Here is a 13991-nt window from a genome sequence, read left to right as displayed (position 1 = left end):
GGTTTAATAGAATAGTGAAATGCCAACCAGGTCAGACATTAAATTTAATAAACATATTAACAATTATTACTATGAATTTAAAAAAGGACCTCAATGGCGTGCTGAAACTGCTCATGTTCTCTCTGCAACTGCTCAGCTTCCTGCAGTGAGCTGGCAGTGATGACACCCGCGTTTAGCATCGACTCGCCATTACGAATCCAACCCAGAACCTGCAAATATTTTTTTAATTTAAACTAAATGCCAACAAAACCTCAAGGCACCACTCTTGGAAATAAGGATCTCTTACCTGTTTGACCTCGGCCTGCAGGTGTCTTAGTTGGACACACTGTTCCAAGTGCCTGCGGTGCTGCTCAGTGGCCACATCCAACTCCTGCTGCTTCTCGTGGAGGAATTCGAGGAGATCCTGAACGCGAGTTGCCATGTCCACGTCACGGTCGCACAGCAGCTCAACGCCTGGAGTAAAAACATACATTTACTATTTACAACTTAAAAAGTTATTTTACATTAAAAGTAAGTTCGGCTGCAAATTCAGCATCAGCGATATGGTGTTTCCGTAGTAAGTTCACTTTTAACAATTAGCCTATTACTATTGTTGATGTGAGCTGGCATCAATTCGGATATAGATTTTATTTTCGCACACAACAAGAAAAACTAAATAATGTATTGTTGACAAGTAGATGCATGCAGCTATGATACACAAGGATGTCCGTCTTTGGCATTTTTCTAGGACAAAGCTTGATGACGCCTGGAGGAAGAACACGAGTCATGTGAGCTCTGTGGTTGAGCTGTCAAAACGGATCATATACTACAAAAGCTTGGGTTGTGGAGAGCACAAATCTCAAATCTCACATGAGATTCCTCTTGTTATTTGGCAAATATTATTCAAATAGCTGTTCACTGCCTTATTATGACGATAGCGACCCAAACTCTGCCAGATATATCAAAACCGATGGCACGAGTGATCAGTATTGTTATCTAAATATAACTCCTCAACTGACTTCAACATATTCACTTATCACCAATAAGCCACAACATGGAGTAAATCTTAAAATCATAACTTTAGTCAAAGTTGAGAACCTTAGTGGACTTAAAACATACTACAGAATGTATTTGTGTGTAACGCGCACTTGTATTTTTTTAAAATTAAAAATCAGGGAAAAAAGTAACTTTTTCTCAGCTCAAACTAAGTAACAATTGTTGAACACAGGCGGCTATAAAGAATTAAATAATACACAATCTATTGACAACTTAAACTATGAACACAATAGGAACATGACATTCACAGTGTATTTATTTAATGTACTTCAAAGTCTGATTTATTATCAGGTACACCAACATGGAAAACACAAGGCTGCAAACTCTAACCAAGGAATGTGAAGTAAGTGCTTCTTGCGCAGCCATTAAGACGTTTGCGCATAGGTGAATTTTGATGCTTTACGTGGGTGCTTCTCATCACAAAATCTGACCCAACATAACCTCGAAACACCTCCGCGCTTTCTAAATTGAACTCCAGCACAAAAGCAAAGTGCCCATCTGTATCTCCTGTTTCAAACTGAAAACAAACTTGATTCTTCATCTTTTTTTGTTTAAAAGTATTCCTGAACAGTTCTTTTTCAATTAAGCACAGGGATATTAGTGTCCCTCCCACAATCATGCAAATATGTTGGGACTCGATACATTTAAATTGACCTATCTGGTTTGTTGTAAAGTGGGGACGTCATTGAAGTAACACAACACTTACAAAATGGCAAATTCCATTAACAAAACATATGAGGCCAGCTCCGTAACCCTATTTTCATGGCCAAAAATGATGAAAGAACTGTCTGTTATATATCATATTATTTTAAAATATTAAAAGCCAGTGTTTGATACAATTCCCAGTTTTCTATCCCTTTTTCATAAAGAACATTTTGCAGTTTTTTGTTGTAAAGCGAATGTCGAATGTCAGTCGGGAACACACCAGTCGAAACGGGACATACTAAAGACTGACGGAATGAGTATGTTTACTGACGTAAAAGAAAGATGTTGCACTGTAAATACTGCTTAAACCTTGTGTAGATGCATTGGTTATTCCCTATTGTGTTACAATTTTCACTTTTTAGTGTACAGTATTTTCACAAACATAAGGCACACATAAAAGTCTCTGATTTTCTTCAAATTGTGAGGCGCGCCCTACCCTGTGTGTCAAGTGGACATAGAACAGCCCAGTGGCCTTAGGGTTGGGTGCCCACTACGAGACTGAGAGGTCACAGGTTCAAGCCTTGGCCGAGTTAAAACTTACATTTTTGGGTGAAATCCGGTATTTTGTGACATCGTTCAAATTTCCAGCTAAATGCGACTTGAATGCGATCTCTACCACAGGCAAAAGAGGACACATGACATCACACGCAATACATTGTTTGCAGAAGTACTCATGGATGCAAAAGCTGTAGGATATCAAGCAATTTGAAAGATATTGTTATCGTCCAGGAGCTTTCGTTTCATGAAACAGGGTCATGTTTCCACTTAGACCAGGAGTATGTTTGGCGCAGAAACGTACAGTGGATTTTAATGAAAAATAATAGATTGTTGACGCTTGGGCTTACGTGTCTGCCAGGACTGTTAATTGAGCTTTCAGAAAGTGACCCTGAAAGTAAAGGAAGTCAACCGTATTATGCAGATTTTGCAAAGCTGTTTTTCTCAGAAATGGAGGATGATTTTGACGGTTTTGTTACTTTAAGGCACAATTTATCATTTATTTTTTGCGTGACATAAAATGGATTGATATTTTAAGAAAGTAAATTTACTACTTACGATAACATTCACATATTCGATTACTTCCTAGTACGCTAAATTCAATGCAACACTGATTGTCCAAACAATGTCAAGTGATCATCTGCAGCCAGTGATGTCATTGCGTACAGGTGACTTCGGCTGCACAGGCTCCACCAAAAGCTCCACCAAACCCCTGAGACCGACTCACTGAACCCATAGAAATATATATAGATTTTATGCAAAAAGCAGGTACCGTATTTTCCGCACTATAGGGCGCACGGGGTTATAGGGCGCACCCCAAAAAAATAGTTTTAGGTACTATATTTTCCATAGATAACGCGCACCGGATTATAAGGCGCTACAATGGAAACGTCGACAAAACAGTCAGATGATTCAGTCAAACTGATTACCCCCTTAACATTCCCAAAGCTTGCAAAGAAGCAAATACGTGTCGTAGACACGTGCGGATGCGGTGTCCGTACAATGTCACTCAAATATCATTCGGAAGGTTAAAACAAGATACCGGGAAAATATAAAGCCGCATAGCTTACCTAAGTTCTCACGTTCAATAATGATACGCAATCATGGTCTTCTTACAACCGTGAGTGTAGTAAATCCAGGAGAGTAAAATGTTTACAAATGCAGACTAATGAAACATGTTTCTTTATGGCGTAGTTAAGTAAGCAGGGATGTGATTTGACCAAAGTGAAATTATCTGAAAATTAGGCGGGGGTCTGGGGGCCGCGGGCACCCAGCTAGGTCCAGGGCAGTGCCCTGGTGGGGGGACAAGTGGGGCGAAGCCCCCCGGAGCTCATGGGTTTTACGTTTTTTTTAAGTACTTTCAATGCACTCAGATGACAAAGAAATAGACAAAACAACAGCATCAATTTTCAATGTATTTTGAACTATCCCATATAAAATTACAGTTTAAGTCAACTCAAAATCAGTCACATTAAAAAACATTGGACTGCCTTTGCTTTTAAAAACTATCACTGAGAATATCATCATATCTAACTCATGTGATTACTAAGTTAACACATAAATCATGTTGAAGAGTTCAAATTTCATGAAGAAATAATTGTATCATGACCAAATGAAAAGTAACTCATATTAGAACATACCACAAATGTCTTTGTTATAGCAGAAGATGTTATCTATAAATGAAAGTACAATAAGTATAGGCCCTACAGTAAAGTGTTGGTGTAATGTACACATGAAAATCTATTACTGTAATTGTTAAATATTTATGGCCATTTTTATTACGTTATAATATTTTCGAAAAAAAGGGGAAAACTGTCAAATAAATTTGAAAAGTTTACCACCTACCTCAAAATTCACGACTCTATCAGCAACTGGTACAGGTTTTTGGGGTGGATCACGTCTCTCTATTACCGCTTCCGTTTGTGGTGTCAATAAGGGATGGAGGCCTTAAAGTTTTGGAGTTTTCGTTTGGGCACCGAAACTACCAGCGATGGAATAATTTGTTGTTCTTGACTGGAGTTCTTTCACGTGTTTTTTGCTCTTTGCGTGACTTTCAAGAGCTTTGAAACCTCTCCCACCATAGACAATGGTATCATGGCATCAAATGCAAAGCGCTTTCCCGGCACGATCGATCTTCCGAATAAAGTCACTGAACAAATTCGTCACAGTCTTTTTTCCAACATTTGTAGATAATTCCTTCTCCAACCAGTCCGATTGAAACTTGTTTTTTACGATCTTATCAATTTCTTTACCTCGCGGAGCATCTTTGCGTTCGATCTCGGACATCTTTCTTTAAACACTCGGCAAAAACGTGTGAGAAATGAACAATGGCATACTCCTACGCCTTTATAACAAGCGCGTTTATTGGTCAACACGGAGACTTCAACCAATCGCAAGTACGTTTCATTTCAGTTACGGAAACACTAAAATGGAATGCTGTAGAGACGAAATCGTTTTTTTTACCAATTAAAAAATCGGAAATCTTAAAATTTTATTTTTGGAGATAAAAAAAAGCGGAATTCCGCGAATTAGCGGAAAAATCACATCCCTGAGTAAGCTTGCTATTCAGTCATCTTTTTCGGCCAATTGCAGGGTTTGTTTCGGCCCTCTAGCCTATCCGAGGCTCCGAATAACTTTAGCCAATAGCGATCGATTCAAATGATGATTGACACATTGGTTAGCCAATGAAACGCCGGTATATAAATCCCAGCATACACCGCGGACTACTCCACGTTCGGGGGAAAATCGAGTCGGCGGCTGTTGCGTAAGTTGCGAGACCTTGCGTTTTAATATTGAGCCATATATAAGGCGCACTGTATTATAAGGCGCATGGTCAGCTTTTGAAAAAAATTAAGACTTTTAGGTGTGCCTTATAGTGTGGAAAATACGGTACTATCTTTCCTAACATTTTGCATGTTTAAGAATTTGGGATTAACTTTATAAAGACTTACCAGAGGCCTGGACTTCATTTACATATTGAAGCAGCTCCTGTCCCTGGTGGATGACGTCGAAGGTGAGGTTGTTCATGGTCAAGGCTTTGTCTGCATGATGCTGCAGTCGCTGTTCGGCCACTGTCAGGTCTTCTGTGTCAAAGTCGTTCATTTGACCATTCAGTTCCTCGTTCCACGACTCTAAGTCGGAAATAATCTAAGGGAGCGAACGAGGTGACATCAGAATGGTGCAGGAGAGTTGAGCAGTGTTTGTGTTCATAAGAGTCTCACATCGATGGCGTCTCTTTCAAAGATGCGGAGCTGGAGGAAGAGTTCCAGCTTGATCTTCCTTTCCTGGAAAAGCTCTTCCATCTGTGCCTGGGCCTCATCCAGCTGCTGTAGCACGCTCTCGATGTGGTTGATGGAGCTGTTGTGCGGTGTTTTGTTGCTCGAGATGGCCGAGTCCCTAAAACATGAATCATAAAGAAACAGTATTATAGACATGATATGTGGGGAATCTGTATAGGTGAGCTTAATTAGATTTTTGTAAAATGTCATATTTGTATTTTACATTGCACAAAGACAAAACTGGTTGAAGGTCATAACATTTGAACGCCTTTTTAATTCTTCTTGCTGCCATTTGCTGATGATGCTGTGATGGTTTAGCAGATGAAAAAATTGCAGCAACTGTTTTAATAAAATATCTTTAAAACTAGCAAATATTCCATTCCATTATCTGCACCGCTTATCCTCAGTAGGGTCGCGGGGGTGATGGAGCCCATCCCAGCTATCTTCGGGCAGTGGGCAGGGGACATCCTGAATTGGTTGCCAGCCAATCAATCGCAAGGCACACAGGGACAGACAACTCACTCGCTCATTCATACCTAGGGACAATTTGGACTGGCCAATTTACCTGACATGCATGTTTTTGGAATGTGGGATGAACCCGGAGTGGCCGGAGGAAACCCACGCAAGCACGGGGATAACATGCCAAACTACAAGCAGAGGGTTTGATCTCACAACCTCAGAACTGTGCCGCACACGCCCTAACCACTGCGCCGCCGTGCTGCCCACTAGCAAATATGATTAGTATTATTTAAATCATTATGCTAATTATTAGTAGTTTTAAGAAGATAATAATAGTTATTTAAGAAAAAAGTGATATTCATTATTAAATTAAATTAATTTCATTATTAAGATACATTTCAGTAACGGATTAAAAAAAAAAAACTAAACATCATTAAACAAAAAGGACAAATAAGAAAAAAGGGGAGACAGGATTGGCGTTTGAAAGATAATCACAAACGCTCCCACGCGCACATCCCCGAGAGACGTGCGGAGGAGACTGGAGCAACGCACAATTAGATGTGAGCTCTTAAAAGCAGAGTTACGTAATACATGAAAGAGAAAACACACTAGTGATAGGGTGCTGAGGAACAGAACAAATGAGGAGGGAGGAAGAAATGTGGACACAAAGAGATGGAGGAAGAGTATAATAACAGAAACTGAGGCAAAGAGTCAACTGTTAACATCTTCCCTCCTGCTCTTTCCAAAATATCTACTAATTTATCAGTTTTGTGACAGCAAGATACCTTAGCTGCTGGATGAGATCTTCACCCTCTTTGATGACGTTGACGGTGACCTGCAGTGTAGTCTGTTGCTGCTGCCCAAAGCGTTTGATCAGATCCTGGACGGCCTCTACCGATTCGGCGTATACGTCATCCAACAGCTCTTTCTGGAGGTCCTCCAGCCACGTCCACAGCTATGCAACCAGGGGAACACCAACAGAAAATGTCAAGAAGTGTATAAAGACTTCAGATTCATTGCAACGCCCATAGATGAGTTTTCAAAAGTCTAGTTCACCTTCTTTCCTTTATTTTATTTGCATTCAAGCATCCTTATTTCTATCCCTTTTTTGCTTTCTTCTTTTTGACTTATTTGCCAAGTTTTTTTTAATCTCTGATGCTCTGTCAAGAGTTGTTGATTTCCTTCCTTTCCTTTCACCTACTCCTTAAATCAAGGGTGTCCAACTTTTTCCTGTAAGACCCACAAAGTTTTAGAGATGCGTGGGCATGACATTTTTGTACTTAATGGAACACGATCAAAGTAATAATACAATCTTTTTTGTTTCTCAGCTGTTAAAATAGATAAAAGAAAGTGTTGGGGACTTTTTGTTATGGTTTTATTATATACGCTCTCGCGCCGGTCCCAAGACTATTTGCCTTTTAAAAAGTGTAAAGAAGACTATTTGGATAATAGGAAAAGTGTTGGTCTCTTATAACCATGATTGCTGTTCAAGATATAGTGAAACTAAAAAATCCTTTTTATTATAGTATGCAAAACAAGCACAAACTCCCCAAAAATATTTAATAGTTGTTCCCCTACAGAGCAGACACTCGTCGTCTCTTGTTACCTCCATTTATCGTTATAGACACGTTATTTGTTTATCAAAAGTACGGTGGCCCACCAGAGGTTAAGGTACCTTACATTATTAAGACTCTTTCTGTGTCCAGTCTTTTTTTAAAGTAAATATCTCATGTTTTAAGGTGGGCACATAAGGCTTATGTATGTACAAAATGTTTTTTCCTTCAGACATGTACTGGGTGTGGATTACAATCAGGTGCGCTCTAAAGTCGGAATTTTACAGTACACATACGACTTTATTTATTCATGTATTTGTTGTATATGTCAAGGGCTGTTAGAAAATATACAGCAGACCACAAATGACCCCCAGGGCATAGTTTTGACACCACTGTTGCACATCAAAACTTTTTACTTCTTCTCCGTTTTATTTAGAGCTATTGTATCCATGTTTGTATTTCTGAGTTAAGGCATATGTAAATCAACAAACAGATGATGAAGGAGCTGTATCCGAGTCAGATCAAGAGGCTTCTCCCACGACTGGTAACCATGGAACTCAGTACTATATGTTTCATGTGGGGGAGCAAACCCCTAACCAAAAAGATCGGCTTGTAAAGGGGTGAGCTCCACCAGGATGTACTTGCCCATGACACACCACAAGTGGTGCCCCCACAACCCAGATGTTGAAAGGATCCGTGAACCGAGAATCTATTAGATGTTTGATTTTGCTACTGATCCAAAACCGGTAAGTTTCAGCCTCTTCAGCTCTGCTACACAACTAATGGCATGGCTATTAAAGTGTGTTAATTATCTGCCTCTTAAGTATAAAACACTCTCAGCAGGCAACCCACCATCCACTTCAGTATTACGTCACCAACCCACAATCCTCTCCATCCAACCGCAGCTCCCTCCATTCCTCTTGCCCACCTCTTTGACGTGCGTGTGGAAGGCGACAGACATGTCCAGCAGGACTTTGCGCTGCTCCACGCGGCGAACAAAGTCTTGGATGCGGTCTTGGAGCTGGTGGGCGGCCTGGTAGATCTCCTCCGGGTCACACTCTCCCGTCTGGGCCAGCTGCTCGGCCGCCTCCAGCAGCTTGTCTGCATTAGTGTATGTGTTCTACACAATAAGGGAGCAACATGAGGAGGTGAGCATTTTAGACCTGGAGGAAAAGCTAGGAAGTATTGATTACAAGTCACATATATTGTAATTATCATGTTTACAGGGAAAAAAAATCATTATAATTAACACAATCTAAAAGAAAGTTGCTCTTGTAGCTAGGGCTGTAACGATTAGTTAACGTTGTTGACAAAGATCAATAATAAAATAGTCGACAATGGAATTTATTGCCGACTATTGTCGCCACACACTTTTCTTACAGAGTTGAAGCATCGCTACATGAATATAATCTCTGCTAAGGGGTGCTCATGCGCATTAGCGTATCGGTCTCATGAGTCTGTTCTTGATTTACAAGGATAAAATAATGGTACTTGAATTAAATTTATGATTTTTATGCCTATCCCTAAAAAATGTACAGGTTTAGTTATGCATTTATGTCCCTACAGGCCAAGCACTGCATCTAATTAGTTTTAGATTTTGGTTTAATTTTTTTTTAACAAATTCTCAGTATATTTAATAAGATACATTTTTCTCTGTACCCATTTTACTTGTGATTATTATCATTTTCCAAATAATAAAACCAACTTCATGCTTAATTCAAGAAAAAAAAAAAAGAATAATTATCTGATTATTCAACTAATTGTTTCAACTAGGCGAGTATGAAATTGGCCGTTATTTGCAACCCTGGTTATGGCATGTCAATGGGATCAAATTGTAAAAAATTGACTTTTTATTGGCTTTTGCGCCACCAGGCCACCCAAGACCCACCATAGGTAATGATGCCTATACGACCCTAGTGGTTAGGGGATCAAACCAACCAAACACGCAACCAACAATATATTAATATTTTGCTCTCTTGAGACCTTGTCCACTCAATTACACTACACAACTACACTTCCCTCCATTCAGGACATTGGCCAGAAGCGCTGCCTATCCCATGCTAAAAACATTATCGGGGACCCCTCTCACCCCCATCATGGACTGTTCACTCTGCTAGCCTCTGGGAAGAGGTACCACCAGGTTCCGCAGTAGTCTAGTCCCCCTGGCCATTAGACTGTTAAATGGTCAATCTAACATATAGTTAACCTAAATCTTAACGGCTGCTAATCTGACTTTTTGCACTACTGGCAGTTCTTTATAGCTTGCCACTCCTTGCACATTTGCTCTCTGCACTATTGTACTTACAGCGTTACTGTTACAGTGTTAATGTTACTGTTTACCTGACTTGTTAACCTGAATGCCCATTTTGCACATCTGGTTAGCTACTCCTCTTGCACTATCGGCACTATGGTATGGTAAAATACTATACGTAGCCATAATACAATACAACTTTTACTTATATCTGTACATTCGAGGAAACTGTGCGGGTCAGATGTATCGACATTTCGTTCTGTATACACGTGTACTAGAATGACAATAAAGTAGATCTGAATCTGAATCTGAATTGTGGAATTGCACAACCATTTCTGCTTTAAGACAGCTTTGATGAAGCAGTTTACCTGGGCCACCTCCTCAAAGTCTTCGTGTCGTTTCTGGAGAGCTCGGGCTCGGTGAAGTGACTTTCCCACGCCGGTGTGCTTGCTCAGGAAAGCCTCGCCGTGATTCTCTATCCAGTCCAGCACCTGACAACGCACAGAGCTATCAACGACGGCGGCACCGCACATTGGCGTTAAATTGCAGTTGTAAAAATGCGCGAAATGACAACACTGCAGCTATTATTAAAACCAGCGTTATCTATTGAGCCTTTCACTGCCTGTCTTGCAGCATCTGCATGCACTCTCCATGGCAACAGTTGCCATGTCAACAGAGTGCGGAATGCCTCTGATATTTTTGGAAGATTTATATGCACATTATCATACTGGACTTTTTCATATCAGCACATTTCATTATTTATTGCTTGTGTTCGAGACCTTTAACTGCTGGGAGGGTTTTATAAAAAAAAATTTGCTACAAAAATCACAAGCGCATATTATTGCAAGGACAAGGGAAGAATACTGTGTATTTATTGTTTTAGGCCAGGGGTCTCCAACGTGGCTCCACCTAAGAGCAACTGAGTACCCCTGCAAACTGGCTCTGAAAATAGATCAGTTATGGGTCATATTTATTTTCTAGAGATTTGACTTCTAACTGGCATGAGAAATCATTTACTTTAAAAACAATGTTTTAGTGGTTGACTGTGCTCATTTTGACCTTACTTCTAATAATTACAACCTGGTAATAACATAATAAAATTATAACTTATGTAAATGTAATATAGTATATAGTGCTTTTCAAGTCAATGAAGACCTCCCAAAGTGCTTTACAATGCTTTACACTTTTCCCTTTTACACACTAATTAACCAATAACAACGTCATGCAACAAACTACCTGCTATCGGGAGCATTAGGGATTCAGTGTCTTGCCCAAGGACACTTCAACATAGAACAAGGAGGTGTAAGTTCCTATTTCAGAAATACATTCCACGCTAATGAGTAACAAAAAGATTGGCGACCCCTGGTTTAGAGTCCCAAAAACAAACTGAACTTAAAATTACAGCAAAAAAAATATCCGCCACTGGAACAACATTTTTTGTGGTGCCATGATTAAATAAAATGTACATAATAGGCAAAAAATCTGGTTCTAATTGGTCACCAAAAAACTAAAAAGCACAGAATGTTCCCTTCGCGCATGCGCAATTCGAAAAATGCATTTCAAATCAGTCATTCGTGACACCCGAGACCCAGGAATGTGTATCGATTCCACTCTCACCACAGGTTTCTTTCCTACAGTGAGCACAATAGTTCCAGGTGACAAGATGCTCGGGCGGTCGTACAGGACTCAAAGAACCGTAGCAACATTCATAACTTTTGGTGTGAAGTATACCTGCTGAACATCTTGCTGGAAGACACAGAGCTGAAGCCGTTGGTGCAGGCGGACTTTGCGATGTTGCCAGATATTCTCTAGTTGTCTCTGGTGATGCAGAACTTCGTGGATGATGTCCAGAACATGATGCACCGCTTTGGAGTAGTTGGCAGATGCCGTCAGCGAATCGGCGCTGCCTGGTGTAAGCGGCCGCTGCAGTTTGTCCAAGAGTGCTTTGCCGTCCTGACTCACCTTTGTTTCAAAATAAAGAAAAAATTGGGTTGTAGTGAAAAATATTCCAACTTTGAAGCTCTGTCCAAGGAATCTCTAACCTCCGAATAGGCAGCGGTGATGTGCTCATATAAGCCTTGGTGATGATGAATAGCATCTTCGAGGTCCTGAAGCTCTGAGGGTAAATCCACTTCCCCGCATGCTTTGCACCACGAGTCCACATTGCTCATGTACTGCATGGGGGACGGGGGGAGGAATGAAGCACAGGCTTGCTGTCACATGCTAGTCAGACAGTGGTGACATCTTGGGGATTTTGTTTAGCGTAACATTTGAGGTTTATCTACTCTATTTATGGATGCTCCTTGGCTTGCGGTGGATGAAAATGCGCACTTACACTAAGGTAATTGTAATGTGCCCAAGCACGCTTACGGCTTTAAAGGCGGGTGGCATCGTCCTAACAGTTTTTTTTTTAATAGTCAACAAAGTTGAACATTTAATTTATTAAGTATGTGTTAATATTGCTCAACTTCAAAACCAACCCCTCCTTGTTGCTTTTTTCCGCCATTGTGTTTATTTCCTTTATCTTACTTTGAGCAAAACCGTTCAGAGCAGTACACATTAGGTAGGACGAATGGGGGTACAGGAAAGTGGTGTAGAGTGACATCTTGCCTTTCATCCACCATTTTTTTGTTTCATTTGTTAGTGTATTATATTGGACTGCATAAAGACAATACAGTTACCAGGAAATCACAATAAGGAAAGGTGACTTACAAAATGGTTCATTCAAATTGCCTTACTCTGTTCAGGCTCGTACACCCTTTTCACTGTCGAATTCAAGCACTTTTAAGGACTTTAAAGGCCAATTTTCAAATTTCACCAGTACCATTTAAGGAAGAAATCTGGTGTGAATCATGTATTTTTCAAAACCACAAATCTATCTGCAATTTACATATCTGTCTTTAATCTTGCGGGTGCCTTCATCAAAACATGTGATTTTTAGATCTTGAGAGAACTGCAAATGGATGGTTTTTGAGACCAATCTCGCCCCATATAGTTGTTGAGTTAAAATGACAATGACAAATAGTCTGTAGATAAGTTATTTTTTTTTACAAATTATTCCTGGGAAAGGCTACCTTATTTTTTGCATGGCCCACAAAGAATTTACCACAATTGATAGGTAACTCTTGCACTAATACACATTTTATAGAGCCCTGTTTAGTTGTAGTATGCACCTGCCCTCTTTGCCAGACTCGTAAGAGGCAAAGACGCTTCACAGGACGAGGCCATACATTTAAATGCCAGTTGCCGTTAATCACGAGGAAAAAAGAAATTGAATGGCAAAAGGAAGCTACCAGAGAGCAGTGTCTGCATCATTTTTAAACAGACATCAATCAAGAAACAAGGCATCAATTTTATGTATTAACGAGCACTTCACCCAACAAGCACTTCACAATAAAATTACATTGAAAATTTTTAAAATGAGGAAGTAATTGAGTTAATTCGACTGGTTGCCTGGACATAGGTTGTTTGGATATATTCTTATTTATGCTCCTATGTTTTTAAGTCTAGTTTCTCCACACAACATATTGTGAACAATAAAAACAACTGCGAGTGTGTTTTCCGAACCTGGTCACACTTTTGGTGGAAGCTGGCAGACATTTCCAGCAAGGTGCTGCGCTCATCCAGCGCTGCAGCAAAGGCCTTCCACTCCTGCTCCAACTGACCAGATATCTGCTTGATCTGATGCGAGGCGTAGTGGCCCGACTCCAGCAACCGGTTGCCGACCGACATGATGCGGTTGATGTTCACGTAGACGTTCTGCAGGGTAGACGCATACGCTCGAGAAACTTGTGCAGCTTCGACTTGTGCATCGCTTCTCAAGTGCGGAGGGAATCTCCAGAGACTCACTAGTTTCGTACTGCTTATGTAACAAGAGGGTGAAAACCCCGACTAAAACAAGGTTTGTGCTAACCGCTCTGCTTTAGCTTTCAAGAACAAAAGCGTCTTTTATCTATGGACAAGTACACACAGTGTGGTCTTACCATGCAGTTCATAGCGAAATGGTTGTGTTGGGTTTGCAGCTCCACAGCATGCGGGTGGTTGTTGCCGATTTCAGTGTAGCCTGCCAGGAACAAGCCTTTGTTGTGCATGATCCAGTCAAACATCTACGGAAGGTTGGGGCAAAATATTACAATTTATTTTAAACTTCATGCTGGTAGGATAAGCAGAACAGGCGAGTTAGTGTACTAAGCAGTTTTAGAGCTGTCATATTTC

The 13991-nt window shown here is 40.4% G+C and overlaps 1 protein-coding gene across 2 annotated transcripts in view; it reads right to left on the bottom strand.

Moving 5' to 3' along the window:
- The window catches only part of LOC148371055 (triple functional domain protein-like), a 98878-nt gene that overhangs the window by 38800 nt on the left and 46087 nt on the right, over positions 1 to 13991 (bottom strand). For both annotated transcript variants that reach the window (XM_088328927.1, XM_088328928.1), the window contains 11 exons: positions 13760 to 13882; positions 13344 to 13535; positions 11819 to 11950; positions 11508 to 11738; positions 10145 to 10267; positions 8454 to 8645; positions 6758 to 6927; positions 5457 to 5631; positions 5187 to 5382; positions 287 to 453; positions 90 to 209 (listed from right to left, as the gene is read on the bottom strand). In XM_088328927.1, the coding sequence (XP_088185053.1) occupies positions 90 to 209; positions 287 to 453; positions 5187 to 5382; positions 5457 to 5631; positions 6758 to 6927; positions 8454 to 8645; positions 10145 to 10267; positions 11508 to 11738; positions 11819 to 11950; positions 13344 to 13535; positions 13760 to 13882 (1821 nt within the window). The remainder of the gene's footprint in view (positions 1 to 89; positions 210 to 286; positions 454 to 5186; positions 5383 to 5456; positions 5632 to 6757; positions 6928 to 8453; positions 8646 to 10144; positions 10268 to 11507; positions 11739 to 11818; positions 11951 to 13343; positions 13536 to 13759; positions 13883 to 13991) is intronic.

The sequence above is a fragment of the Urocampus carinirostris genome, chromosome 2 (genome assembly GCF_059441175.1).
Source record: "Urocampus carinirostris isolate Australia breed hairy pipefish chromosome 2, RoL_Ucar_1.0, whole genome shotgun sequence".
NCBI lineage: Eukaryota > Metazoa > Chordata > Actinopteri > Syngnathiformes > Syngnathidae > Urocampus > Urocampus carinirostris.
Note: the sequence above shows the minus strand (reverse complement) of the source record. Positions and strands in the feature narration are given on the sequence as shown.